The sequence below is a fragment of the Brassica napus genome, chromosome C7, assembly GCF_020379485.1.
Source record: "Brassica napus cultivar Da-Ae chromosome C7, Da-Ae, whole genome shotgun sequence".
In the NCBI taxonomy this organism is placed as follows: Eukaryota; Viridiplantae; Streptophyta; class Magnoliopsida; order Brassicales; family Brassicaceae; genus Brassica; species Brassica napus.
Window position 1 is genome coordinate 31,056,262 of NC_063450.1, and position 26,855 is coordinate 31,083,116.

General features: G+C 37.2%; 3 protein-coding genes and 1 long non-coding RNA gene across 5 annotated transcripts; all 4 read left to right on the forward strand.

The window, feature by feature from the left end:
* The first annotated feature begins 4,322 nt into the window (after positions 1-4,322).
* On the forward strand, positions 4,323-8,005 carry LOC125574971. Its single transcript, XM_048763737.1, has 9 exons — positions 4,323-4,749; positions 4,923-5,711; positions 5,791-5,997; positions 6,078-6,167; positions 6,245-6,352; positions 6,433-6,666; positions 6,754-7,104; positions 7,183-7,494; positions 7,569-8,005. Exons 2-9 carry the CDS (start codon positions 4,935-4,937, stop codon positions 7,854-7,856), a joined length of 2,367 nt encoding a protein of 788 aa, XP_048619694.1. The 5' UTR covers positions 4,323-4,749; positions 4,923-4,934; the 3' UTR covers positions 7,857-8,005.
* A 934-nt stretch (positions 8,006-8,939) lies between these two features.
* On the forward strand, positions 8,940-12,866 carry LOC125590288. 2 transcript variants are annotated; one of them, XM_048763739.1, is made up of 7 exons: positions 8,940-9,087; positions 9,179-10,805; positions 10,889-11,159; positions 11,265-11,514; positions 11,617-11,904; positions 11,980-12,085; positions 12,155-12,866. In XM_048763739.1, the coding sequence occupies exons 1-7, from the start codon at positions 9,059-9,061 to the stop codon at positions 12,764-12,766; spliced, it is 3,183 nt and encodes a 1,060-aa protein (XP_048619696.1). In that variant the 5' UTR covers positions 8,940-9,058; the 3' UTR covers positions 12,767-12,866. The 2 variants fall into 2 exon arrangements, with proteins under 2 accessions (XP_048619696.1, XP_048619695.1); XM_048763738.1 differs by having other exon boundaries at positions 10,889-11,514.
* A 396-nt stretch (positions 12,867-13,262) lies between these two features.
* LOC125590289 lies at positions 13,263-17,172 on the forward strand. The gene is made up of 2 exons (XR_007326614.1): positions 13,263-16,122; positions 16,546-17,172. It is a non-coding gene; the product is annotated as an uncharacterized LOC125590289 (long non-coding RNA).
* Positions 17,173-18,764: 1,592 nt separating this feature from the next.
* LOC125590290 lies at positions 18,765-19,821 on the forward strand. Its single transcript, XM_048763740.1, has one exon. It carries the CDS (start codon positions 18,862-18,864, stop codon positions 19,819-19,821), a length of 960 nt encoding a protein of 319 aa, XP_048619697.1. The 5' UTR covers positions 18,765-18,861.
* Positions 19,822-26,855: the final 7,034 nt, after the last annotated feature.

Genomic DNA, 26,855 nt, shown 5'->3' on the forward strand with positions numbered 1-26,855 from the left:
ATAAGCAAATGTGGGAATTGTGGTTTGGAATGGAAATAAAGATGGGGTTTGGAATATATGAAGTAGAAAATAAGGAATATGGGGTTTGGGGTTTTGGATTCTAGGGATTTAAACATAACACTCGTTAATTCCACGTAAGAACAAATCGTCGTTAAGGACTTGTAAGCCAACGAGGAAATAACGACGAAATATTAAAATAAAGAACGCGGGGCTCGTTAATTCCACGTAAGCACAAATCTTCGTAAGGACCACGTATAAGAAATCGTCGTAAATTCCACGTAAGCAGAAATCGTCGTAAATACCTCGTAAGCCAACGAGGAAATAACGACGAAATTTAAAAATAAAGATGGAGTTTGGAATATATGAAAATAAGGAATATGGAGTTTGGGGTCTGGGGTTTGGGGTTTCAGGTTTGGGGTTTGGGGTTTGGAATATGGGGTTTGGGGTTTGGGGTTTGGAGTTTGGGGTTTAGAGGTTTCGGGGTTTGAGGTTTGGGGTTTAGGGTTTCAGGTTTGGGGCTTGGGTTTGGGGTTTGGGGTTTGGGGTTTAGAGGTTTCGGATTTTAGGGATTTAAACATAATACTCGTTAATTCCACGTAAGTAGAAATCGTCGTAAACACCACGTAAAAAGATTTAAACAAAACACTCGTTAATTCCACGTAAGCCCAAATCGTCGTAAAGACCACGTTGGATGAAATCGTCGTCAATACCACGTAAGTAGAAATCGTCGTAAATACCTCGTAAGCCAACGAGGAAATAACGACGAAATTTAAAAATAAAGATGGAGTTTGGAATATATGAAAAAAAGGAATATGGAGTTTGGGGTTTGGGGTTTGGGGTTTGGGGTTTCAGGTTTGGGGTTTGGGTTTTGGAATATGGGATTTGGGGTTTGGGGTTTCGGGTTTCGGGTTTTGGGTTTGGGGTTTGGGGTTTAGGGTTTCGAGTTTAGAGGTTTCGGGGTTTGAGGTTTGTGGTTTGGGGTTTGAGGTTTGGGGTTTGGGGTTTGGGGTTTTGGGTTTGGGGTTTTGGGTTTGGGGTTTGGGGTTTGGGGTTTAGAGGTTTCGGATTTTAGGGATTTAAACATAATACTCATTAATTCCACATAAGCAGAAATCGTCGTAAACACCACGTAAAAAGATTTAAACAAAACACTCGTTAATTCCACGTAAGCCCAAATCGTCGTAAAGACCACGTTGGATGAAATCGTCGTAAATACCACGTAAGCAGAAATCGTCGTAAATACCTCGTAAGCCAACGAGGAAATAACGACGAAATTTAAAAATAAAGATGGAGTTTGGAATATATGAAAATAACGAATATGGAGTTTGGGGTTTGGGGTTTGGAGTTTCAGGTTTGGGGTTTGGGTTTGGAATATGGGGTTTGGGGTTTCGGGTTTGGGGTTTGGGGTTTGGGGTTTGGGGTTTGGGGTTTAGAGGTTTCGGGGTTTGAGGTTTGGGGTTTGGGGTTTCAGGTTTGGGGTTTGGGGTTTGGGGTTTGGAGTTTAGAGGTTTCGGATTTTAGGGATTTAAACATAATAATCGTTAATTTTACGTAAGCAGAAATCGTCGTAAACACCACGTAAAATGATTTAAACAAAACACTCGTTAATTCCACGTAAGCTCAAATCGTCGTAAAGACCACGTTGGATGAAATCGTCGTAAATACCACGTAAGCAGAAATCGTCGTAAATACCTCGTAGTGTAAAAACTAGAAAAAAAAAAGGAGAAAAATACCAGATTAACATGTGGCAAGACTTCCAGCAATTATAATACGTAAGTCTCGCCCACATGAATTCTAATATCTTCTCCTTTTCCTATTTTTTCAAATATTTATAATTTGAATAGGATTTTGCTGAGGAATGTGATTTGAGATAGAGTGTGATTTGGGAGTTTGTGTGTGGTTTGAGAATGAGAGTTGTGGGTATATTTATAGGAAAGCAAGGCTCGTTAATTCCACGTAAGTAAAATCGTCGTTAATACCTCATATATAAAAACACGGGCCTTTGTGATTCCTCGCAATTTCCTCGTATTGAAAAACACGGGCCTTTGTAACTGCTCGCTCACTCTTTCTTTCCTCTCTACTTCCTCTCCACTTCCTCTCCACTTCGTAGCAATGGTAAGCCTCTCTAATTTGGTTAGTTTAGGGTAGATTAGGTGGTTAGTATAGGGAATTTAGATAGGTTTACGGATTTTATGTTATTTAGTGTTCATTAGGTGGATAATGTTGGGAAATATACTGTTGATGTTAATTTTAAAAATTTAATTTTTTTCTCAGGTTCGAAAAGGAAGACTTACTGCCCATTACAGAGAGATCTTCGGTGAGCCGGGTAGTCGTTTAGACCCGGCCTCTTCTTCAGCCCCCGGTTCTTCGGGTCAGGAGACTGTCCCCGAGACTCAGTACACTCAGAGAGTCTCTGGGTTTACTTCTTCTAGTGCACCATCGGCTCCTCATGTACCTTCCCCGATGGCTCGTCCGACGATGCCTCCTCATGTGCCTCCTCCGATGGCACCTCCGAAGGCCGCCGATATTTATCCCGATTTGATGGTGCCTCCGAGTGCTCCTTACTCGCAGTACACTGTAGAGGACATTCTCCGTCTGCTAGGCAGAGAAGGTTTACCAGTCATCGACCCCGACTGACCGGACGGAACTTTGTGGTATGTTGCATTAATTTTTTTTTAATTCGTTTTAAATTCTTTTATAGCATTAAAAAATAATTTATATTTTAAATTTGTATTTTCCAGGTAGGGGGTTGACGGTTGTCTTGCATCGGACGTAACCGACACGATCAAAGGTTACTTCTCCATGGCACATCCGAACTGGAGTAAGACGCCTCACTACGTCAGAAAGACGTGGTTCAAAATTTACGCTGTAAGTTTCTATTAATTAATTATATATACTTTAATTTTTTCATGATTTATATATATACTTTCTAAAAAACTAATTGTTAATTTATTTTTTCCAACAGCAAAAATATAATTGGGCCTTGGGGATCACTGAGAGGGTGAGGAAGAAGTTTAACGCGAAGGCGAAAGTTCGCTTGTTGGACACGGTCTCCAACTGGAAGGGTGACTGGATCGTGAAGGGGTATGAGCGTGGCAAACCCGCTGAGCTCACCACGGATGTGTGGGATGGCATCATCCGTTATTGGCGCCTTCCTGATTCCATTAGAATCGCTCAGGCTTGCTCTAACTCCCGTAACACGGTCGATGAGCACGGAAACGGACCGATGCTTCACACTACGGGCCAAAAACCCCACACCGGTGTCCGTTTGGAAATGGTAATTAAATATTTTATTAAATAAATTTTTTAATATATATATTTTATTCTAACTTTCTTAAATGTTTTTTAGGCCAAAGAGACGGGACATCTCCCGTCTCTTATGGAACTTTACGAGAGGACCCACAAGAACAAGGCGGGCGTATTTGTAGATGGCAAGTCCGAGCAAATCTACAACGACGTGGTTGCTCGGGTTGAAGACCGCCAGACTCAGCTGACCCAGCAGTCTACCGACGGATTACCCGTCACCTTATCCACACTTGAAGTAGATAAGATTTACGAGGAGGTAAATTTTCAAAAATTTTAATTTTTTATTATTCATTTAATATAACTTTAAATTTTTACTAACAATATTTATTTTTTGTTTTTAAGGTTGTTCCTAAAAAAAAGGGACGGACGTTGGAGATTGGTTCCGTCAACGATGTTCCGAGAGCGACATCGTCTTATGGTCAGCGACGGGATGATGAAGTCACTGAGCTGCGTAGAGAGTCCGCTCAGCTGCGTAACGAGTTGGCAGCGACAAAATAATAAAAACGAAGTAAATTCGTAGCTAATGTACGACCTATTTACGTGGAAACCTTACGAGGAAATGACGAGAAATAGCAAACGAGTATTTTACGAGAAAACATTTACGAGAAAATAACGAGGAAAGATAAACGAGTATTTTACGAGGAAATCCTTTCGTGGTCGTTACGTGTATTTTGCGAGGAAACACTTTCAAGGTATTTACGTGTAGTTTACGAGGAACTCGTTTCGAGGTATTTACGAGAAAATATAGCGACCTCCTTACGTGGAATATTGACGTGGTCTTTACGACGAAATGATCTACTTTGTCTTTACGACGAAATATATTCCTCGCTAAGTTACAACGAATTTGCGAGGAAATATATGTTACGACAGATGAGTAACAAGCAAATGTGGTTCCTCGCTAATTCGTCGTAATTCCTCTTTTACGACGAACTCACGAGAAAAACCGCCCTCGTTAAGATTATGTTTTCTTGTAGTGTTTAACCAAAAAAAACATCTTACTCATCGTTCACACTACAGGAAATAAGGGTTTTAATAGCAATGTAATATAGCGGAAAAGAAGTTTGTGCTATTGTATGTTTGTGGCTAGAAATATAATAGCGTTTCTTTAAGTAAAAAGCTATTATATCTGGAGCGGCAAAATGAAATTTGCAAGCGCGCATGTTTTTGGGATTTTGATCTTTAGATTATAGCACTGAGAAAGAATAATCGTTATGGTATCCTCGACCGCTTATTTTTTTATTAAAACCCGCGAATGATAAATTTTGTGGGAAATATATCTTTGACCAAAGCAAAGAATATTTAGTACTTTTTCATTAAAACAAAAGAATATCGTCTCTGCATTTTCTCTCCCAAGGTGTTCTTCGTGAGACCCCTTCGGAATCATCGATCTCTGTCTTCTTTGTCTTCATCGATCTCTGTCTTCTTTGTCTTCTTCGATCTCAGGTTTGTCTTCTTTGATCTCTGTCTTCTTTAACTTGCATGCATCATGATAATAATCGATTGCTTATTATCTCAATAGATATGTATCTATCGTCTTCCATTTTTACAATCTACAATCATGAAAATTAATCGATTGCTTATTATCTCAATAGATCTCAAAAGTGATTTTTTTTTAGGAACAAATTAACATGGGGCCGAAGACACGAGGAGGAATGGTTAGAAGAAGCAGACGTTCCCAAGGTCTGGAAGCAGAAACAGAGTTCATTGAGATAACCAGAAAGAGTACGAAAATGCGTAAGTTAAATAAGGGAAAAGAAGTTGCTATTGAAGAAGAAAACATTGAGATAAGGCAAGAAAGTGCTGACGAAGTCCCGACAAAGGTTTCTGAAGATGTTAATGAGGCGGATGGTGATGGTGATGGTGATGATCCACATGTGGAAATTGAAGTTGAGAATGTCATTGCTGAAGAACAGTCTCAGTCTGAGAATGGAGTTACTGAAGAACCTTCTCAGCCGAGAGAAGCTGACATGGAAGCTGAAAATGGAGTTACTCAAGAACCTTCTCAGCCGAGAGAAGCTGACATGGAACCTGAGAATGGATTTACTCAAGAACCTTCTCAGTCGAGAGAAGCTGACATGGAACCTGAGAATGGAGTTACTCAAGAACCTTCTCAGCCGAGAGAAGCTGACATTGAAACTGAGAATGGCATTTCAGGAGCAGAAGCATCGCCATCTGATGGAAAACAAAAGAAGAAAAGAGGACCCACAAAGATGCGTAAAGTGGCCAAGGATCATCAAGAGAAGGTTTCTGTGTCATTCACTGAGCTTGGCGAACATGTAGGTCCTGGATCAGTGACACTTTCATCGTTCCTTGGACCCCTTGTACGCGAACATGTGACTGTACTTCTTGATGATTGGAGGAATCTTGATAAGCAGACAAAGGACACATTATGGGAGGAAATTCAGGTATATATATGCCCTTAAGTCTATTGTATAATGTCTTTGTAAGGATTATAATGTGTGGCATTTGCATACATTACTGCAGGCGAGGTTTGATTTGAAAGAAGAGTGGCAAAAAGATTCAGTCTTCAAACAGATGGGCTGTTTGTGGAGATCTGGAAAGTCAAGGCTTGTATCACAACTGCGAAATGCAAAAAGCTCCACAGAGAGAGCAGCACTGAAACCAAGCAACATTCGATCTGTTCAGGTTTGGAGCGCTTGGGTTAAGAGTAGGACTTCGTCTGTGTTCAAGGTGAAATATACAGAGCATTTGGTTTTTAAGTGTTTACTTCGGAGATTTGATTGATCAAATTTGATTTAATAATATTGTAGGCAAAGAGTGAAAAGTACAGAGCACTAAGGAGAGCTCAGATTCCTCACACCACTAGTCGTAGAGGAATGAATCGTCTAGCTTGTGAAATGGTAAGTAACAGTATGTAATTATATTATATCTGAAGATAGAACAAACTGATAAGTAAAACAATATATCACTCTTGTAGAAAAAAAAGAGTGAAGACCCTAAGAAGATTAGCCGGAGCAAGGTCTGGATAGCAGGACACACTCACTCTGATGGTAGACCTGTTAGACCTGAGTTTGCTGAAACCATTGTAAGGTTTCATTGTCTGATTAATTAAGTTACTCTTTTTGGTATTGAAAAGGACCATAACTTATATTGTGTTTGTCTCAGGAAAAAATAATTTCACTTGATAGTCAAATGGACTCCACATCCAGTGTTAATATAAAAGAAGATGCTGTTAGTCAAGTGTTGGGAGTAGACAAACCTGGACGAGTCAGAGGGTTGGGAAGAGGGATTACTGCTACGAAACTAGCATTCTTGTCAGCTAGAGACTCCAAACTTGCCGACTTGGAAAGCGAGATTAAAGACTTGAAGATTCTGGTCCGTGACTTAGCTGGAAATAAGGTGAATTTTCTTTAGTTTTAACTGGTTATATAATGTAGAATTTCCTTGATTGATATAAAATCAATGATTCATTTTATGTTTTTACAGAAAAACAATGATGATTGTGTTTCTCCATCTGAGGCTAGTTATGTATACAAAGAAGGAACTAGAGTTCAACTACTTGATTGGTGTGAGTCAAAAGATGTTGTTGTCGCTGAAGGAGAATTCTGCTCTGCTGAAGGTACATACAAGATTGGTCGTATTCCGATTGGTCCTAACGCCGCGGCGGTTGTTGTAAAGTCGGTATCAAACCCGAAGGCATCTGTTTGGAGGCCAACTACGGATGTGCGTAATCTTCAGGAAGCAGCGGGATGCAAAATTCCATGGCCAATTGATAAACTGATACTAGATAGTGCATCGAACAACCATCCAGTTTCCTCGGATGTGTTAAGATCAAAGGTCATTCCATTAGCACGTATACTTACGTTTGTATTATAAAATTCAACATGATACTAACCATATGCATTGTCAATATAGAATACTACCGTAGATGATCTTGAAAGGTGCAAGATCTACGATTGGGTTAAGGGCGTCGAGGTAATCGCTGAAGGTTTTATGGGTTCGACTGACCCATATGAGATGGTGAACAATGTTCCTTTGGGTCCGAATGCTGTAGTTATGAGAGTTGCTAAGGTGATTAATGGGAAAGCTTTTCTATGGAGGCCAACAAGTGACATGACAACAATGAGTGATGCTGTTAATGAAAAGATCGCATGGCCGCTCCATAATGTATCAGTAATTAAAGTTCCTGAAGATGAAGGGGAAGCTAGTGTCAGAAGGCCTTCATTGGTAAATTTACAAACTTCTCTCTTTTACAAACTTATTTAGATGTAGTTGGTGTGATGTATTTGTTGTGCTTGTAGAGTCCAAGTGGCAGCACTAGTTCCACCCGTTCAGGTGGTAAAAAGAAGTGCATCTTGTTGGACCACAACAACTCAGGACGGAAAGTCGCAGAAGGCAGAGTAAGTAGTACTGATCCATTGTGTTTAGTCCATCACGTCCCGTTAGGTCCCAATGCAAGTCGGGTCTGGGTTGAAGTGGCCTTGATTGAAGATGCATCTCTATGGAGACCAAACTCTTTTCTGGAAGACATATCAGATGCTGTGGGCAGCACAGTGGCTTGGCCAAATGATAAGATTCTGTATGTTTAAATGTACTCGATCGAGTGTTCTCAAAGACATATTTATGGATCGGAGTATGCTTGTTTTGTTTTAAGACATATTTTGCTTGTTTGGTTGTAAGACATATTTTGTTTGGTTGTTAAGACATATTTCTAATAAGATTATGTAGGCTTGGCATATATATAAATTATAAAAATAAGTTGTCCTTTAAAATTTTTACATAAAAATAAATTAATATAGAATTGTACATAAACCAATAATTTATACAATTTAAGTGTTCCATCACAATTTTTACAAATAAATTGTTCATAAAAATTTATACAATTTAGATTTTAGGGTTTATTTAGGGATTCAACCCTATTGTAACAAATTTAAGGGATTCAACCATATCATCATATAGAGATTCAACCCTATCATCATATAGGGATTCAAAAAATTTAAATTGTGTTTATAACATAATTTCCCATCATTTTTATGCATTTTTCGTAATTTAAAAATAAATTAATATAGAATTGTACATAAACCAATAATTTATACAATTTAAGTGTTCCATCACAATTTTTACAAATAAATTGTTCATAAAAATTTATACAATTTAGATTTTAGGGTTTATTTAGGGATTCAACCCTATTGTAACAAATTTAAGGGATTCAACCATATCATCATATAGAGATTCAACCCTATCATCATATAGGGATTCACATAATTTCCCATCATATGCATTTTTCGTAATTTAAAAATAATTAATATAGAATTGTACATAAACCAATAATTTATACAATTAAGTGTTCCATCACAATTTACAAATAAATTGTTCATAAAAATTTATACAATTTAGATTTTATTTATTTAATTCAATATTGTAACAAATTTAAGGGATTCAACCATATCATCATATAGAGATTCAACCCTATCATCATATAGGGATTCAAATTTAAATTGTGTTTATAACATAATTTCCCATCATTTTTATGCATTTTTCGTAATTTAAAAATAAATTAATATAGAATTGTACATAAACCAATAAGAAGGAATGGTGGGGATAGATGACGTGCCTTCATAGAAGCCGTAGGATCTGATTTTTTAATCTTTCAATATCCGTCTTTCCATCGGAGATCTGTTCATTCTCCTTCTGCGATAACTCAAATCTAGGTTTAGTTCCTTTTGCTGACGCCTCCTTTTCGAAAATCGAAGGTTTCAGTCGATTTCCCTCGAAGTTATATTGTTCTGATATGGAAAAAGCATGGGTTTGGCTTCCAAGGTAGTAATCTTTTCGACATTTTAATTCATGACGAGTTCTTCTTCTGTTCCAAATTTTTTGTTCTGATTCTGTTCCTTATATATATATATAGGGCTAGCCTCGAATATTTCGAAGGAGCAACAGGCTTTGTTACTGCATCAGCGAGGAGGTTAGGAGATCCGACAGAAATATTATGTCCCTGTACTCACTGCAGAAACCTTTCCCATCAAGTTTTAGACAAAGTAACGGAGCATCTTGTGATTAGGGGTATGGATAAGAAGTATATGAGGAGTTCTTGTTGGAGTCTTCATGGTGAGAGAAGGTCTGATATGAATGATAGTGTCCCTCAATCAGAAACAGAGGCTTATGGTTTGCTAAGGACGGCTTATTTTGATAGTGGTGAACCTGATGAACCGCCTTCTGATGACACTGGAGGAGAGCCTGTACATGGTGAACCTGATGAAGACTCGGAGTTTAGGAAGAAGTTGAGAGATGCTGAAACTCCATTGTACTTGACATGTAGCAAGCACACCAAAGTTTCTGCGATCATGGCCCTTTACCGCATCAAAGTAAAGAGTGGAATGTCAGAGGCTTACTTTGATCAGCTACTGTCGGCATTACATGACATGCTACCAGAAGGTAATGTACTACCAAAGTCGACTGATTCGATTAAGAAGTTCTTGAAGATTTTTGGGTTTGGCTACGAAATGATTCATGCGTGCAAGAACGATTGTATTCTCTATAGGAAGCAATATGAGGAGTTGGAAACCTGCCCAAGATGTAGTGCTTCTAGATGGGAAATTGATAAGCACAGTAATGAAGAAAAGAAAGGAATTCCTGCAAAGGTCCTACGGTATTTTCCGATCAAAGACAGATTCAAGAGGATGTTTAGATCAGCAAGGATGGCTGAGGATTTGCGATGGCATGCCAACAATGCCACTGAAGATGGTATAATGCGACATCCTGTTGACTCGTTATCTTGGGCTCAAGTGAATAATAAGTGGCCAGAGTTTGCTAGTGAAGCAAGAAACCTTCGACTCGGCCTGTCAACAGATGGTATGAACCCTTTCTCTATCCAGAACACAAAGTATAGTACTTGGCCAGTGTTGTTAGTCAATTACAACTTGCCACCAACTCTGTGTATGAAGGCTGAGAACGTCATGTTGACTATGTTGATCCCTGGACCGACGGCTCCGAGCAACAACATTGATGTTTATCTAGAGCCACTGGTTGAAGACTTACAAGAATTGTGGAGTGAGGGGATTCAGGTATACGACTCATTCCTGAAAGAGAAGTTCACACTAAAAGCTATGTTGTTGTGGACTATAAGCGACTACCCGGCTCTAGGTAGTTTGGCAGGTTGTAAAGTTAAAGGGAAACAAGCATGCAATGTTTGTGGAAAGGATACACCAAATAGGTGGCTCAAGTTTAGTCGCAAGTATGTGTATTTGGGGAATAGGAAGCGACTAAGCCCTGGACATCACTACAGACGCAGGAAAGGATGGTTTGATAATACAGTGGAGAAGGGGACTGCAAACAGGATTCAAACCGGTGCAGAAATATTTGCAACACTAAAGAACTTCAGGAATGACTTTGGAAGATCTTTAGCAAAGAAAAAAAAAAGGAAGAGAAATGTTGTCTCAGAAGATGAGGTGGCTGAAGACGAAGAAAATGATGAAACGAGTGATCAATGGAGGTGGAAGAAACGATCAATATTCTTCGATTTACCGTACTGGAAGGTATTATAGCTATTGTTAGACTGAGATACGATTGTCACATTTTGTTTATCCATTAACTGATCATTCTGTTTTCAATGTGTTAGGATTTGCCGGTGCGTCACAACATCGACGTCATGCACGTGGAAAAGAACTTGTCTGATGCATTATTATCAACGCTGATGCAGAGTGCTAAGTCAAAAGATGGCCTCAAAGCGAGACAGGACTTAGAAGATATTGGAATCCGGAAAAACTTGCACACACAGGTACGGGGAAAGAGATTCTACTTGCCTCCAGCAACTTATTGGCTCAGTAAGGAAGAGAAAAAGATATTTTGTCAAAGGTTGTCTGCGTTTAGAGGCCCTGACGGCTACTGCGGTAATATTGCAAATGTTGTTTCAATTAACCCTCCTATGATTGGAAGTCTTAAATCCCATGATCATCATGTACTAATCCAAAATCTGTTACCTGCTGCGTTACGAGGGTTGCTTCCAAGAGGACCAAGAGTGGCAGTAACTCGAGTATGTAACTACTTCAACAGATTGTGTCAGCGTGCTATTGACGCGGAGAAGCTGATAACTTTGGAAAATGAGTTTGTGGAGACAATGTGCCAACTCGAGCGGTTCTTTCCTCCATCGCTCTTCGATATCATGTTCCACCTTCCTTTACACCTAGCAAGAGAGGCACGTTTGGGAGGTCCTGTGCACTTTCGTTGGATGTATCCGTTTGAGAGGTTTGTTTTCATTTTGTTCGCGTAATGTAAATTGTTTATATCCTGAACTGTTTTTCCGATCAACTGAGGTTTGTAACTATTGCTATATTGTTTGAGCTGTAGATACATGAAAACACTCAAGGCATATGTAAAGAATTTTGCTAGGCCAGAAGCATGTATGGCTGAGGGGTACTTAGCTGGAGAATGCATAGCCTTTTGTTTAGAGTTCCTAAAGAATTCTGTACCCGTTGAAGAAGTACTTAACCGTAATGAAGATATTCAGTCTGATGGAATGGTTCTTGAAGGTCGACCACTGCAAAAGGGAACAGAGCTTATTCTTTCAGAGAAAGATAGAGACATAGCACATCGATATGTTTTGATGAATATGGCTATTATGGATCCCTATGTTGAGTAAGTTCTACTGTCCCTCTCAAATTCAGATTTTTTTATCAGTCTGATAACTCTCTACTTTGTTATGAGAACCAGGAAGCACTTACAAGAACTGCAAGATAATGATGTTCGATTAGCAACAAATGAAACTTTGTTATGGAAGCATCACACCCAACAATTTGCTGAATGGGTGAAGAATAAGGTTTGTACAACTTCACTATCTGTTCACTTTTCTATTCACATAGCTCACACAGTTTTACATCCTTGTTAGATACCTTCTAACTCAAAGGAGCATTCTACGAAGCTGAGGTGGTTGGCCTTTGGACCAAGGTTTACTGCTCATACCAATAAAGGTTTTGTCATTAACGGGAACCGATTTCACATACAATCCGTTAAGCGAAAGACTCAGAATAGTGGAGTCACTTACGAAGCTTTCAGCATGTGTAGATCTTCTGCAAGAGATACAAGACATACAGCCGATATGGTCACATATTATGGAGTGATAACAGAGATCATTCTTCTCGATTACCACATGTTCAGCGTTCCTTTATTCAAGTGTAATTGGGCGAACAGAGGCTACGGTGTTAAGGAAGAAGATGGTTTCACCCTTGTCAATCTTCATGTCAACCAAACGCCATATTTACAAGATCCATACATTCTACCATCACAAGCAAAACAGGTATTTTACTCTAGAGAAGATGAAGAATCGCCTTGGTATGTTGTTATGAGAGCACCACCGAGAGGATATCATGAACTCGAGACAGAGGAAGACGTTGTCGGAGCACCATTACTCGCACAGGAATTTGATGATACAGAGCAATTGTCTGATGATGAAAGTTTTTGTGTTAGAGATGATTGTGATGGAATTATAGTTGCTGATTGATTTTTTTTGCATGGAAAATTTGTGAGAATTGAATATATTTTTTATTTTCGAATATTTTAATTTTCTTCGAATTTTAATTAGAATTAATTTTTATTTTACATTTTTTGATTCTCTATTATTTTAAAAATCAAAATATTAAATAAAATTTGTTATAAACAAAATGAAACAATTGCATATAAAAAATGCAATGAAATGTTCAAATATTGCTATTGATAGAAGACGACAATAGTAATTACAAATCGCTATATTTAATTTTAAAAAATGCTATAGTTAAAAACTTATAATATCATTTTGGCGACGCTATAATACAAATTTACAATTGCATATCAAGAACCGCTATTAATAATAAAATATCAATAGCACAACAAAAATCCGCTATGAAATGTACGAGACCTATTATCGCGGGCGATATTGGAGCGCTTTCTACAACGCTATGGTAGCGTCTTATAGCGCTTTAGCGGTGCCATCAAAACCCTTATTTCCTGTAGTGTCAGTTTTGTTTTTTTTTATTTGGACACCACTTATCGTTCAGTTAAATTAATTTGTGTCCATGTTTTAATTGAAATATTCTAACATGCAAACATCTGTCTGTCAGTCTTTTTGCTCTCTGCTTTTTCCTTTCTATAACTCAAACTTGTCGTATCTTTCTTGACAATCTATATTCTTTGGAAGCTCTTTTTTTTTTGTTGTTCTAATATTCTTTGGAAGCTTTTGGAAGCTTTTTTCGGTTAAGATACACACTTCTTAGACCACCCGCAACACGGGAACGTAAGTGGAACTTAACGCGGAATCCTAAGCAAATCCGAGTATAATAATAGTTTATTTTTTTTTTAGCTAAGAAAGAGTCCTTAAACAAGGTGTTTAAGGACTTAATCCTTACGTGCGTGGCAACAGCTGATAGGCGAGGGGTGGGGGTGTCTTTCGCGTGTGGGAAAGAAAAGAATCACTTTTTTTTTCCATCACGAAAAAAAGAGCTCTCGCGATATCAAAGGCGATTCGGCGATAGGAGAAGGGTGAAGGTAAATCGGAGCTTTCACGTCAATATTTTTGCATTTGGAGTTGTTGCATGTTGTTTTCATCTGTTTTTAGGGTTCTATCGAGGGGTTTAAATGGATTTAGGGTTTCAAATCGAGTTGGGGATTTTTATCGAATTAGGGTTTTCGTCTAGGTTTGCTATTTTCTTCATCTCGATTTGCTTCTTTGTTGTTTTTGTCGTTATTAAGGTTCGGGATTGAGTTATAAATCGTTATAGGGTTCGGGATTGAGTTCTAAATCGATTTAGGGTTCGGGTATAGGGTTTTAAATCGATTAGTTTTTGTTCTTGCAGGTGTTGAAATGGAGGAAGAATTAAAAGATATGAAAGCACACAAAGATTACTACAACATGCTTTATTTCGTTGCATATGCGCAACAGGGTATTCCTAAACTCTGCCCCTGTGGATCAATCACGAAGGAAGTCGTTGATGAAGAGGACACATATGACTACCTCCCTGGGAAAAGATACTTCATATGCAAAGACGAAGGGGTATATAGTGTTTTCTGTTACTAACATTCTTCTTCTTCGAAATGAATTTGCAGTTTGACAATGGTTATTATGTTTTGGCAGAATGGCGGGCTGCATTTCAGGCAGCCATGGGTTATGGGTATGCAACAAGAGGTTGAGAGGCTGAAAATAAAAGTCTACGAGCAGGAGAAGCTTCTGAGAGAGTGTCAGGCGCTTAAGGTGAGTTCAAATCTAAATTGTAACATGAAATTGATAGTTGTTTGTACAAACTTTGTAACATAATGATTGGTTTGTCTGATATATGTTTAGGAGCAGGTGAGGATGCTGCATATGCGTCTGACTGAACTTGAGACAGGCCAAAGGAGATTAGTGTCTAAACTTACCCATTAACTTAAGTTTGTAGTTTGAAAACAATAACAGTAAACCATCATTTATCACTAAATCTTTTCCTTGTTTGAACTTTAAAAATTTCTAGTTCAAACGTAAGTTTGTAGTTTGAGAACAATAACTTTTGTCCTTTGAACTAGTTAACTTTCTGGTGTAAATTCGATAGTGAAATGATAGGTTATAAATGCAAAGTAAACCACCATTAAATTGTGTCTAACTGCTTATTTCGGGGTAAAGCTTCATTAAATTGTCTGTAGCTGTAATGATATGACAGTTTCCTACTAGGATTCAATAGATTTGCGTAAATAATCCCTTATTTAGTCGCCTCCCTTTGCTAGTTGAGTAAAACAGAGTCTTCTTCCTAAATGGCAAACTCCACAAGTTTTGTTAACCTTTTAGGCAGCCAAGGGGTAGTTGACCTTGACTCATTGGAACCTCTTGGCTTTAGCAGCCAATGTTCCGATGAGTCTACTGTCAAAGAGAGGAGAAAATGGTCACCGAAGGAGGATATAATACTCATTGGTGCTTGGCTCAACACCAGCAAAGACCTAATAGTCAGTAATGAACAGAAAGCTGGTGCGTTCTGGAATAGGATTGTAGAGTACTACAACTCCAGTCCTCTACTAGTTGGGACAATCCCAAGAGAACTTGGGCAATGCAAGGAAAGATGGGCTAGAATCAATGATTTGGTGTGTAAGTTTTCTGGCCGCTACGAGATGGCACTGAGGAGAAGCGGGCAAAATGACAACGATGTGATGAAGGATGCCTTGGATATCTTCTACAATGACAAGGGCATTAAGTTCAACTTGTAACATGTGTGGAGGGAGCTTAGGCATGATGTGAAATGGTGCTCCACCTATCTCGAGAAGGACAGTGGTAAGGACAAGCGCAAAACAATTGATTCTGATGCTCAAGGGTCAGTGACAGAGCCACAAGAGAGACCCATAGGAGTTAAGGCAGCTAAGGCTGCTGGCAAGAGGAAGAAAATTGGAAAAGAAGAAGAATTAGGACAACTAAAAGAAATGATGGAGACCAAAAAGCAAATCTCAAATCAGAGTTTGCTTGCAAGTTTGGTTGCAAAGACCGAGCCACTCTCTGAGACGGAATTAGCTCTGAAAATGAAATTAATGTCTGAGATGTTGTGATAATTGATGGTTTGTTAACGCTAACTTTAGTGATGTTTACTTATCTTTTTACTTTGCTTACGAATCTCATTTTCCCTGTTTCAGGTGAAGTACAAGACCATGTGAGTACTGAAGACAAAAGCTGTTGTATTTTGGTTTGTTTCTTTGTGCTTTGTTTGTTTCTGCTACTGTTTTCATGTGAACCAAGTCACGGGTTCTCTGTTGCCCTTTCTTGGCTTTATAACTATGTTTGTTATCTCGGCTTTGTAACTCTACTGCTCTTCTTCTACTACCTTCAAAACTTGTATCTCTAGTACCTCTGGAACGTGTAACTCTACTACTGTAAGCTCTCTGTTTCTTCTCTGCTTTGGTAATCTTGGACTTGTATGAGATTTGCTTGAACTTGAACTTGAAGCAGCTTTTGTTTCTTCTAGCATTATAATCAAACTCGTGTTTTCACTTTTCATAGTCATCACGCTTGGCCGCTATACAAAATATCTAGCCGCTGCATCTAGCTAGACCACTCATACAACATTTGTACTGAATATTGCCATGAAATGATAAACTCAGATAGCATTTATTTATTGTAATTCGTACGTAATAATACATTCAGCAATAATAAGCACAAAGTATTTTCTTCTTATGGAATAAATACAAGACATGCATCGAAATATTCTTTGTTCTTTGTATTTATCAGAACATAAAAGATGGAGGTTGTATTTGTTATAGTTTTAAAAAGTTTTTCTTGATAAATCAATTTTGAAGGAATTATAGCCAAATATGGGAGATGCATTCGATCAAAGATTCGAAGCGGCTTTCGATGAATGTTTTGAAGATACATACAACAACATCGTGGAGAACCGAACAAAGAAACAGAGCAAACATGCATATGTCGAACGAAACCGCGAAGAGGGCCATACCCGTCTATGGAATGACTACTTCAGTGAAGATCTTTGGATATGACACGCTTTTTTTGGTCCTCCATGTACCTTAAACGATATTAACGTCCTCGATCGGTCTCCTGTTTTTGATGACATTTTACAAGGTCGAGCTCCAAGGGTACAGTACGTGGTCAACGGACACCAGTATGATTTTCCGTACTACCTCACAGACGGCATTTATCCAAAATGGTCAACATTTATCCAATCTATCTCAAACCCTCAAAGTCCTGAAGCACAGTTATTTGCTAAAGTTCAAGAATCAACCCGAAAAGATGTGGAGCGTGCTTTTGGAGTATTGCAAACTCGATTTGCAATAGTGAAAAACCCGGCTATTTTGTGGGACAAGAGACAAATAGGGATGGTTATGCGAACATGTATCATACTGCATAATATGATAGTAGAAAATGAACGCAATGGATACACTCAGTATGATACATCAGAGTTTGAAGAAGGAGACTCGAGTAGAAGTTTACAGGTGGATATGTCATATACTCCCAAGCCTTCAAATCTCCGTACTATGCTTGACATACAGAGTCAAGTTCGTGACCCGCATATACATGAACAATTGAAATATGATTTGATTCAAAATATTTGGAACAAGTTTGGTAATGATGGAGATGTTTAATTATTGTATGTTTACATTTAGTCATTCAATAAATAAAAATTTTAAATTAAATTTAAATGTTTTACAAATTTATTAATTTTTTTCTAAGGATTCCATAACGGATAACACCATTGGAACAACATTTGTGATTAGAATCCTTAACTATTCCAAAAAAAAAAATTAATTATTTATTGTTAAGGACTCCAATGGTGGGTACGAGGTGTTCTTACTTTTTTTTTTGTGTAATTTTATTGTAATAGTAAAATAATAGGAACTTCTCGGATAGTACAATTATGAATTCTCAAAAGTTGGGTGAATTCTGTTATAAGATAAACTTTGAAATGATCCTCCACTCCTTTACCAACTCAAGCACTATGATCATCTACTCATCAAGCACTATGATCATCTACTCATCAAGCACTATGATCACCCACTCATTTACCAAATCAAGCACCATCTTTGATATTTTATGTATTGTTGCTCACTATAAATACCATCACTCATCTCACTCTTTTGTACACAATTACATCTTCTTCTTCTTCCTTATAATAAACTCTTTCTCTCATATTAAGTGTTATTTGCTTCCTTCGGGTATTGAATTCTACTCTTATTTAAATTTCCCGATACTATAAATTATAAGTTATTTCATAACACGTTATCAGCACGATCACTCTGCGATTTGGTAAAATTTATTTGTATCATTTATACCCTGTTATAATGGTCGGTATACCGCCTCTACTATTATTTATATCATGTTATAATGGCCGGAATACCGCCTATATTATTTACTAGTAATTTAATTTATTTATTGGTCGGCCGAGCCGCCTTATATCCTGTTTATTATTTATTGGTCGGCCGAGCCGCCTTATATCCTGTTTATTATTTATTGGTCGGCCGAGCCGCCTTATATCCTGTTTATTATTTATTGGTCGGCTGAGCCGCCTTATATTCTGTTTATTATTAATTGGTCGGCCGAGCCGCCGTATAATTTATTTATTATTCTGCATTGATCGGCTGAGCCGTCGCATGATTTGTTGTCATATAACATAAATATTTCATTGTCATAATTTTTCACTTTTATGAAATTTTATAGATTTGATTGACCGTTTAATACGATATTTTCAGACTAATTTTTGGTGCACTCGATTTAACCCCAACGGTCACAAAGAAAAATTTTCAAAAATTTCCCCTTTCTCCAACGGTCATGAACAGTAATTTTCATCTATAAATACAACTCATTTTCACTCCATTTCATCATCCAAAACATTTCATCTTCTCTCAAAAATTTCAAATCGCTCTCCTCCGATTTTTCATTTCAAGAAAGATGATTCGCGCACTTTTGTTTTTATGTGCCATTTTTATTTGTGTTTCTATTTATGGTTCATTCGTTGGAGAATTTACTCCGAGTGAATTTAAGATGAATATCGGTTTAATTTTATTTACATCGCTTCTCCTTGTAATTGCTTGTATGATTAATGTAAACGGTTTTTTTATGAAGTTCTAATAAAATTACTATTTTGTGTTTTAGAAATACAAATGGCAAACATCGAGAAACTCCAGTTCCTGGCTCTAAAAGTAACCGGCGAAAACTATGTCAGATGGGTCACAAATGTGAAACCTTATCTTGTAATAAAAAAGATATCTGAAGCTATAAAAGTCGGTAACAAATCGCCACCCGAGCATATAGCCGAGGCGATAATCTTCCTGAAGAAGCACTTAGATGAGAATCTAACTCACGACTATGGAGACGTTGAGGACCCAGCTGTACTATGGCAAGCCTTGAAAGACAGATTCGATAATCAAAAGGAAATCAATCTCCCTCACGCTCTTGAAGAGTGGAAAACCCTGAGGTTTCAGGATTTCCAAAGGGTTAGAGATTACAATTCCACTATCTTGAGGATAGTTGCACAATTAAAATATTGTGGTAACCCTGTCACCGAAGCAGAAATGCTTGACAAGACATACAATACCTTCCACAAAGAACACAACGTCTTATCCCGAATTTACAGAAAATGTGGGTACACCAAATTTTCTGAATTGATGGTAACACTCATGTTGGCTGAAAAGAACGATGAGTTACTAATCAAAAACCATAATTCCCGACCCACGGGAGCCAAGGCATTTCCCGAAGTGAATGCTACGGCGGTAGAATATTCGGGAAGGAGAAACCATACCAATCGAGGTCGTGGTCGGCGTTTCAACAACAAACGTGGAAAGCCTTACTATCCTAAAAGTATTAGATCTAACAAATGGGTTAGATCTGAACAACCTCATAAAGGCAAAGAAACCGAAGAGGATACCACAAAGAAAAGTGAGACTGTATGTTACAGATGTGGATGTAAAGGACATTGGTCCCGTACCTGTCGTACTCCCCCACATTTGTGCAAGTTATATCAAGAATCCATAAAAGGAAAGGCTAAAGAGGTGAACCTCACGGAAAACGTTGAAGGGACCTCATACCTTGAATCCTCTGATTTCGCAAATGAGCTGGACTAGAATACTCTTGAAGAGTACGGAAATGTTTCTAATAAGACTGCTGAATAGTCCTCATTTGTAATGTATAATAATTATGTTTTCAAAGAATAATGTTGTTTTAACAACAATATTTGTATAATTATTGTGTGTTTTCTTTATATAATCAATGAATAAATTTCACGTTTCACTTTTATTTAATGTTTATGATAATTTCAGAAATGGATCAAAATACTAATGGAGCAAAATCCAAGAAACGGATTCGTGAAATATGCATACCAGATAGTGGAACAACGCACACTATTCTGAGACAAAAGAGATATTTCTCTGATATAAAACCGACAAGAATTGTCGTCAATACAATATCAGGTCCTGCAGACGTGATTGAAGGAACTGGTAAAGCAAACTTTACTTTGCCGAATGGAACAAAATTTTCCATAAATAATGCTTTATACTCTCCGAGTTCTAAAAGGAATTTGTTGAGTTTTAAAGACATATATCTTCACGGATATGATACTCAGTCTGCAACTGAGGATGGAAAGAAATACATGTATGTAATTTCTGAAAAATGTGGCAGAAAACACATATTGGAAAAGTTTCCAGAACTTCCTTCGGGATTACATCATACTTATATCGATGAGATCGAATCAAATCTTGTAGTAAAACGGAACCCAGAAGAGTTCACGTTATGGCATGATCGCCTTGGCCACCCAGGCACTACAATGATGCGTAAAATCATAGAAAGTTCACATGGTCATCCATTGAAAATCCAGGAGATTTCTCAAGGGAATAAAATGACATGTGTTGCATGTTCTCTAGGAAAATTGATCGTAAGGCCATCGCCAACCAAAATCGATAAAGAATCACCAAAGTTCCTTGAAAGAATTCAAGGTGATATATGTGGACCGATACATCCACCATGTGGACCATTCCACTATTTTATGGTATTAATTGACGCATCCAGTAGATGGTCACACGTTTGTCTATTATCATCTCGAAATGTGGCATTTGCGAGATTTCTAACTCAGATAATCAAACTGCGAGCACAGTTTCCTGATTATACTATTAAAAGAGTTAGACTAGACAACGCTGGTGAATTCACATCCCAAGCATTCAATGACTATTGTATGGTAATGGGAATTGAAGTTGAACATTCGGTTGCTCATGTTCATACGCAAAATGGTTTGGCTGAATCTTTAATTAAGCGTCTGCAATTGATTGCAAGACCATTGATCATGAGATCAAAACTTCCAACCTCTGTATGGGGACATGCCATTTTGCATGCAGAAGCACTCATTCGGATCAGACCGAGTGCATACCATAAGTATTCTCCACTACAGTTAGCGTTTGGTCGAGAACCAAACATTTCCCACTTTAGAATCTTTGGTTGTGCGGTATATGTGCCTGTAGCACCACCACAACGAACAAAGATGGGACCACAAAGAAGGTTGGGAATATATGTTGGTTGTGATTCTCCATCAATTATAAGATACCTAGAACCACAGACTGGTGACGTCTTTACAGCACGTTTTGCTGATTGTCATTTTGACGAAAATGTATTCCCAGTTCTAGGGGGAGAAAACAAAAATGTTGGAAGTGATATAAAATGGAGTGTACCATCATTGTTATATCTTGATCCTCCTTCTAAAGAGTCAGAACTAGAAGTTCGACGAATTATGCATTTACAGAGTATAGCTAACCAGCTACCTGATGCATTTGCAGATACCAAGACGGTAACTAAATCTCATATACCAGCTGCAAATGCTCCTGCTCGTATCAAAATGCCAAATGAACAAGAAAAGGAGGATGACACACGAGAGCCAAAAACACGCCTGAAGCGTGGTAGACCTGCTGGTTCTAAGGATAAGAATCCTAGGAAACAGAAGAAAGCTGAAATATATGATGCACCCAAAATAGCAGAAAATATTTTGGAAGAAATAAATGATAAGGACTCTGATGAATCAGAGCATCATGAATCGAAAGATAATCATGAGATTTCTATTAATTACATCCATAATAAAAGGATATGGAATAGAAATGAACAAAATGACCTTGATGATGCTTTCTCATATATCGTGTCAAGTGAGGTAAATGAAGATACCGATGATCCAGAACCGAAATCCATATATGAATGTCAAAAGAGACATGATTGGAATAAATGGAAAGAAGCAATACAAATCGAACTTGATTCGCTTAACAAACGAAAAGTGTTTGGATCTATTGTACTCACACCTGAAGATGTGAGACCAGTTGGGTACAGATGGATTTTCGTTCGAAAACGAAATGAGAAAAATGAGATTACAAGGTATAAAGCTCGCCTTGTAGCCCAAGGATTTTCTCAAAGACCTGGTATTGATTATGAGGAAACATATTCTCCTGTAATGGATGCGATCACATTTAGATTCCTGATGAGTCTAGCCGCTGATAAAAATCTTGAGATGCGTCTCATGGATGTTGTTACAGCTTATCTATACGGATCATTAGATACTGATATCTACATGAAAATCCCTGATGGATTTAAAATGCCAGAAGCATTAAGTTCCAAACCTAAAGAGTTATGTGCAATAAAATTGCAAAGATCATTATATGGGTTAAAACAATCTGGACGTATGTGGTACAATCGTCTCAGTGAACATTTAACAAAAGAAGGATATGTGAATGATCCTATATGCCCATGTGTTTTCATCAAGAAAACAACATCCGGATTTGTGATAATCGCGGTATATGTTGATGATCTAAATATTATTGGAACTCAAAAAGAAATACAAAAGGCATCAGACTATCTCAAAGGAGAATTTGAGATGAAAGATCTTGGACAGACACAGTATTGTCTTGGCCTACAAATAGAACATTCACAAAATGGTATATTTGTGCATCAATCCACATACACTAAAAGAGTGTTGAAACGATTTAACATGGATAAATCAACTCCTCTTAGCACCCCAATGGTCGTTAGATCACTTAACATTGAAAGTGATCCATTTCGACCACCTGAGGAAAAAGAAGAGATACTTGGTCCGGAAGTACCATATCTAAGTGCAATTGGAGCGTTGATGTACCTTGCAAATTGTACACGGCCTGATATATCATTCACTGTTAATCTTCTAGCAAGATTTAGCTCATCTCCAACACGAAGACATTGGAATGGAATTAAACATGTCTTTCGTTACCTACAAGGGACTATTGATTTAGGCTTATTTTACCCTAAAGATTCAAATGGTCAAATGGTTGGTTTTGCAGATGCAGGATATCTTTCAGATCCACACAAAGCCCGATCGCAAACAGGATATGTTTTTACGATCGGAGGCACTGCTATATCTTGGCGTTCTCAGAAACAAACGCTTGTGGCTACCTCTTCAAATCATGCTGAGATCATCGCACTCCATGAAGCAAGTAAAGAATGTGTATGGCTAAGATCAATAAGCCAACACATTTGTTCAAGTAGTGGGATTGACAAAAGTACGGGGCCAACTATTCTATATGAAGACAATGCAGCATGTGTTGCTCAAACGAAGGAAGGATATATCAAAAGTGATAGAACAAAACATATACATCCAAAGTTCTTCTCATACACTCAAGAGCTCGAGAAGAAGAAAGAGATTGAAGTAAGATATGTCCGATCATGCGACAATGCAGCCGACCTCTTCACAAAATCACTCCCTACTTCGGTATTCAGAAAACATGTCCATAACATTGGAATGCGTCATCAGAAGGATCTATGACTGCTCAATCGAGGGGGAGCTTACGTAGTTGTACTCTTTTTACCTAACTATGGTTTTTCCCATTGGGTTTTCCTAGAAAGGTTTTTAACGAGGCAACAAAGACGTTAAGCGAGAGCGGAGAGTGACACCGGTCCCCAAGGAGAGTGTTACGAAACTTAATACAAGATGGATGATCAAGGGGGAGTGTTATAAGATAAACTTTGAAATGATCCTCCACTTCTTTACCAACTCAAGCACTATGATCATCTACTCATCAAGCACTATGATCATCTACTCATCAAGCACTATGATCACCCACTCATTTACCAAATCAAGCACCATCTTTGATATTTTATGTATTGTTGCTCACTATAAATACCATCACTCATCTCACTCTTTTGTACACAATTACATCTTCTTCTTCTTCCTTATAATAAATTCTTTCTCTCATATTAAGTGTTATTTGCTTCCTTCGGGTATTGAATTCTACTCTTATTTAAATTTCCCGATACTATAAATTATAAGTTATTTCATAACAAATTCTTTATTGTTGTTAAAAAGAAGAAGCGTGTTCTTCATATACATATACATTTTTTTTTTCATCATCTTACACTTGCCTCCTTTTTTTTGGACAACTTAAACTTGCCTAGTCAATTTTTGAAATTTATGTCGAGAGCCAAAGCTGCAGACTGGAAATCCGGCAATATCTAAAGCGTTGTGGCTCAATACAACCAGCTGGATTTATACATATACATATGCAATCATTTTAATTTGCAAACTAGATTTTCGACAAAGGACTGATATTTTCAGTTTCAAAACTATAATCAATAATCTGTAAAAATGCGTTAAAATATAAAATCATGTGTTCTATTTTATTCCTAATAGTAACAAAATTTTATTTAAGTTTAAGGGTGTGTATTATTTATAATTTTTTTTTGATATATGTAATATGACAATATGTGATATTTGACATGATCTATAATTAATTTGACATGATCTATAATTAATTTCAAATGGTAATCAATTTTTATAAATGTGAATTCGTCAAGACTTTATGCATGTTATTATGCAATTTGAAGCTGCAATTTCAATATTGTTTAAAATATATTTGTTTGTTATATATCATATAATGAAAATAATGGTTGATGCATTTTATGATATTTAATATACTAAACACACAAACATTCATTTTAGTTTTTCCTTTTTTTTTTGACAGCACATTTTAATTATTCCAAAATTGTATTGCTTTACATATCAACATACTTTTAATCGCATCAAAGTATTCATTCATATTATTGCAGAAATTAACTTGTTTTATTATTAATGTTGTAAACACTTTGGATTAAGAGACATACTGGTGAACAAAAAAAAATGGATTAACAAACATGCTTTGTTACATCTCATCCCCATGTTACTAACATGCTTTGTCTAAGTCCATATCGTAAAAAGCAAAACTTTGCAATTTCAGCCCAACACAAATCGAATCGTTGAGACAAAATATGAAGACCGTTCACTTTATACAAACACTTTATACATTCGATTTATTTGACCTATTTTTATAATTCAATTTAAAAACGTTTTTATTTTGGATTTACTTTATTAAATATTTTGGTATTTTATCCGGTTTTGAATAACTCGGTTTAATTTGATATTTTCTGGATAATAACACACCGTTTTCAAGAGAGGAGGAGACAGTTGTTAAAAATACCACCCATAGTTTGTATCTATAGCATATATTGTACACATAATCTTGCATTTTTCAATCAGAGCACAGAATAATAATAAAAAAATTAATACATGATAATAAATCACATATATATAATATCAGGTTCTATTATTTTAAAGAGAATCTGAACGGAACTCAATAATTCATCAACGGGTTTATTCTCATACTGGAACCAGTTGTTGAACAATCTGATTATCTTTCTTTTTTTGTCATTGAAATAATTTCCAAAAGTTTGATCTCCAAAGCTCAATGCTCTGAGAAAAACAAAGAGAAGACAAGCAAATATAGAAGACATACACCAGTAGATGCTTAAATGAAAAAAAAAAAACCTACAAAAGGAAAAGAGTTTTTGAAGATACAAATGGCTTCATATTCCATTAGGTGAAGCCATTGCAGGCTTATCTCGAGTATATAGATGGAGAGGAGACAGCATCAGCACGAATGACATCAGTAAGCCGAAACTGGACCTCCACGAGCTACATAGGATTGAACCGGTCCATCCTTAGTGATACTAACAGCGATCTCAGTAGCTACTCTATTTGCAGCCACAGTCACTACTTCATCACACCAGTGTTGGAAGCAGTTCAGTGCTTGCCGAGTACGCTCAATAGTATTGGACAGCCCCTGAAACCAATGCGGATTGTTCATGATAGCCCACCGAACCATTTACCATGATGGTATGGACGAACACAATAGATTAGAAACTAAACAGTTCCACGCACACCAATAGAGGCTATGGTAAAGATAGATTTCCAAAGGAAATAACCACACAGCTGCAGCGCATATCTTGAAATTGAAAGGAACACCAAATAGATAAAGGCGTTGTTGTGTCTCTAGTGAGAAAAAACACTGTGATCTTCTGCTCCGGCATAAGTCCAACCAAGAACCTGACCGTTGAACTTCCAATCCATAATACAACCAGATCCCGTTACAAAACAAATACACCAAAAACAATCATTGAAAAAGAGGTTGAGTTCACGCCAACCACAACTACCACCACTAAACTCCTCAAACTTCTATGACCACCACCATTGCTTCTTTATTTGAAGTGCAACTCCAATACAGAAAATACAATCTGGAAGAGTGAAGAAGAGCCACTAGAACCTTTAAAAGACCGCCTCAGAAACACACTGTAGAACAACCCGACGATGAGATATAAAAAAAAATCCAGAAAACTAAACTACAAAAAAGAGAAAACTGATGAAAAAGTTAAAAGAGAAAAGAGATCTCCCCCGGCATAAGCGACAAGCACCACCGGGAAAAAAACGAGGATCAGATCAAAGGGGTTTAGGTGTGACGGCTAGAGATAATTAGGCTTTTCGGTCAACAATATGATTCTTCTGTTGAACAATCTGATTATCTTCTTCGTTGGTTTCAACAATACATATGGAGGATTCATCATGTTTAAACCTAAAATCACATTAAAACATAACTTAATAAATAGGGATAATTTGTAAATTACTCCAAAAACAATTTGCAATTTGATAATTACACCTTCTATTTTTTTTTTTTTAACTACACTTTCTTAAATTTGAATTTACCTTTTTACCCAAATTAGATATTTCAATAATTAAGATATAAATCCAAAATTAATAAGAATATTATAATTATTTATTTTTAAGATAAGTATG

Bases quoted from the DNA above. Each gene is read 5' to 3' on its own strand.
- LOC125574971 (XM_048763737.1), top strand. From the start codon at position 4,935: ATGGGGCCGAAGACACGAGGAGGAATGGTTAGAAGAAGCAGACGTTCC. The intron at 6,168-6,244 runs GTAAGTAACAGT...TCACTCTTGTAG, and splicing joins ATCGTCTAGCTTGTGAAATG to AAAAAAAAGAGTGAAGACCC. The intron at 6,667-6,753 runs GTGAATTTTCTT...ATGTTTTTACAG, and splicing joins GTGACTTAGCTGGAAATAAG to AAAAACAATGATGATTGTGT.
- LOC125590288 (XM_048763738.1), top strand. From the start codon at position 9,059: ATGGAAAAAGCATGGGTTTGGCTTCCAAG. The intron at 9,088-9,178 runs GTAGTAATCTTT...ATATATATATAG, and splicing joins GCATGGGTTTGGCTTCCAAG to GGCTAGCCTCGAATATTTCG. The intron at 12,086-12,154 runs GTTTGTACAACT...CATCCTTGTTAG, and splicing joins CTGAATGGGTGAAGAATAAG to ATACCTTCTAACTCAAAGGA.
- LOC125590290 (XM_048763740.1), top strand. From the start codon at position 18,862: ATGGCAAACATCGAGAAACTCCAGTTCCTGGCTCTAAAAGTAACCGGC.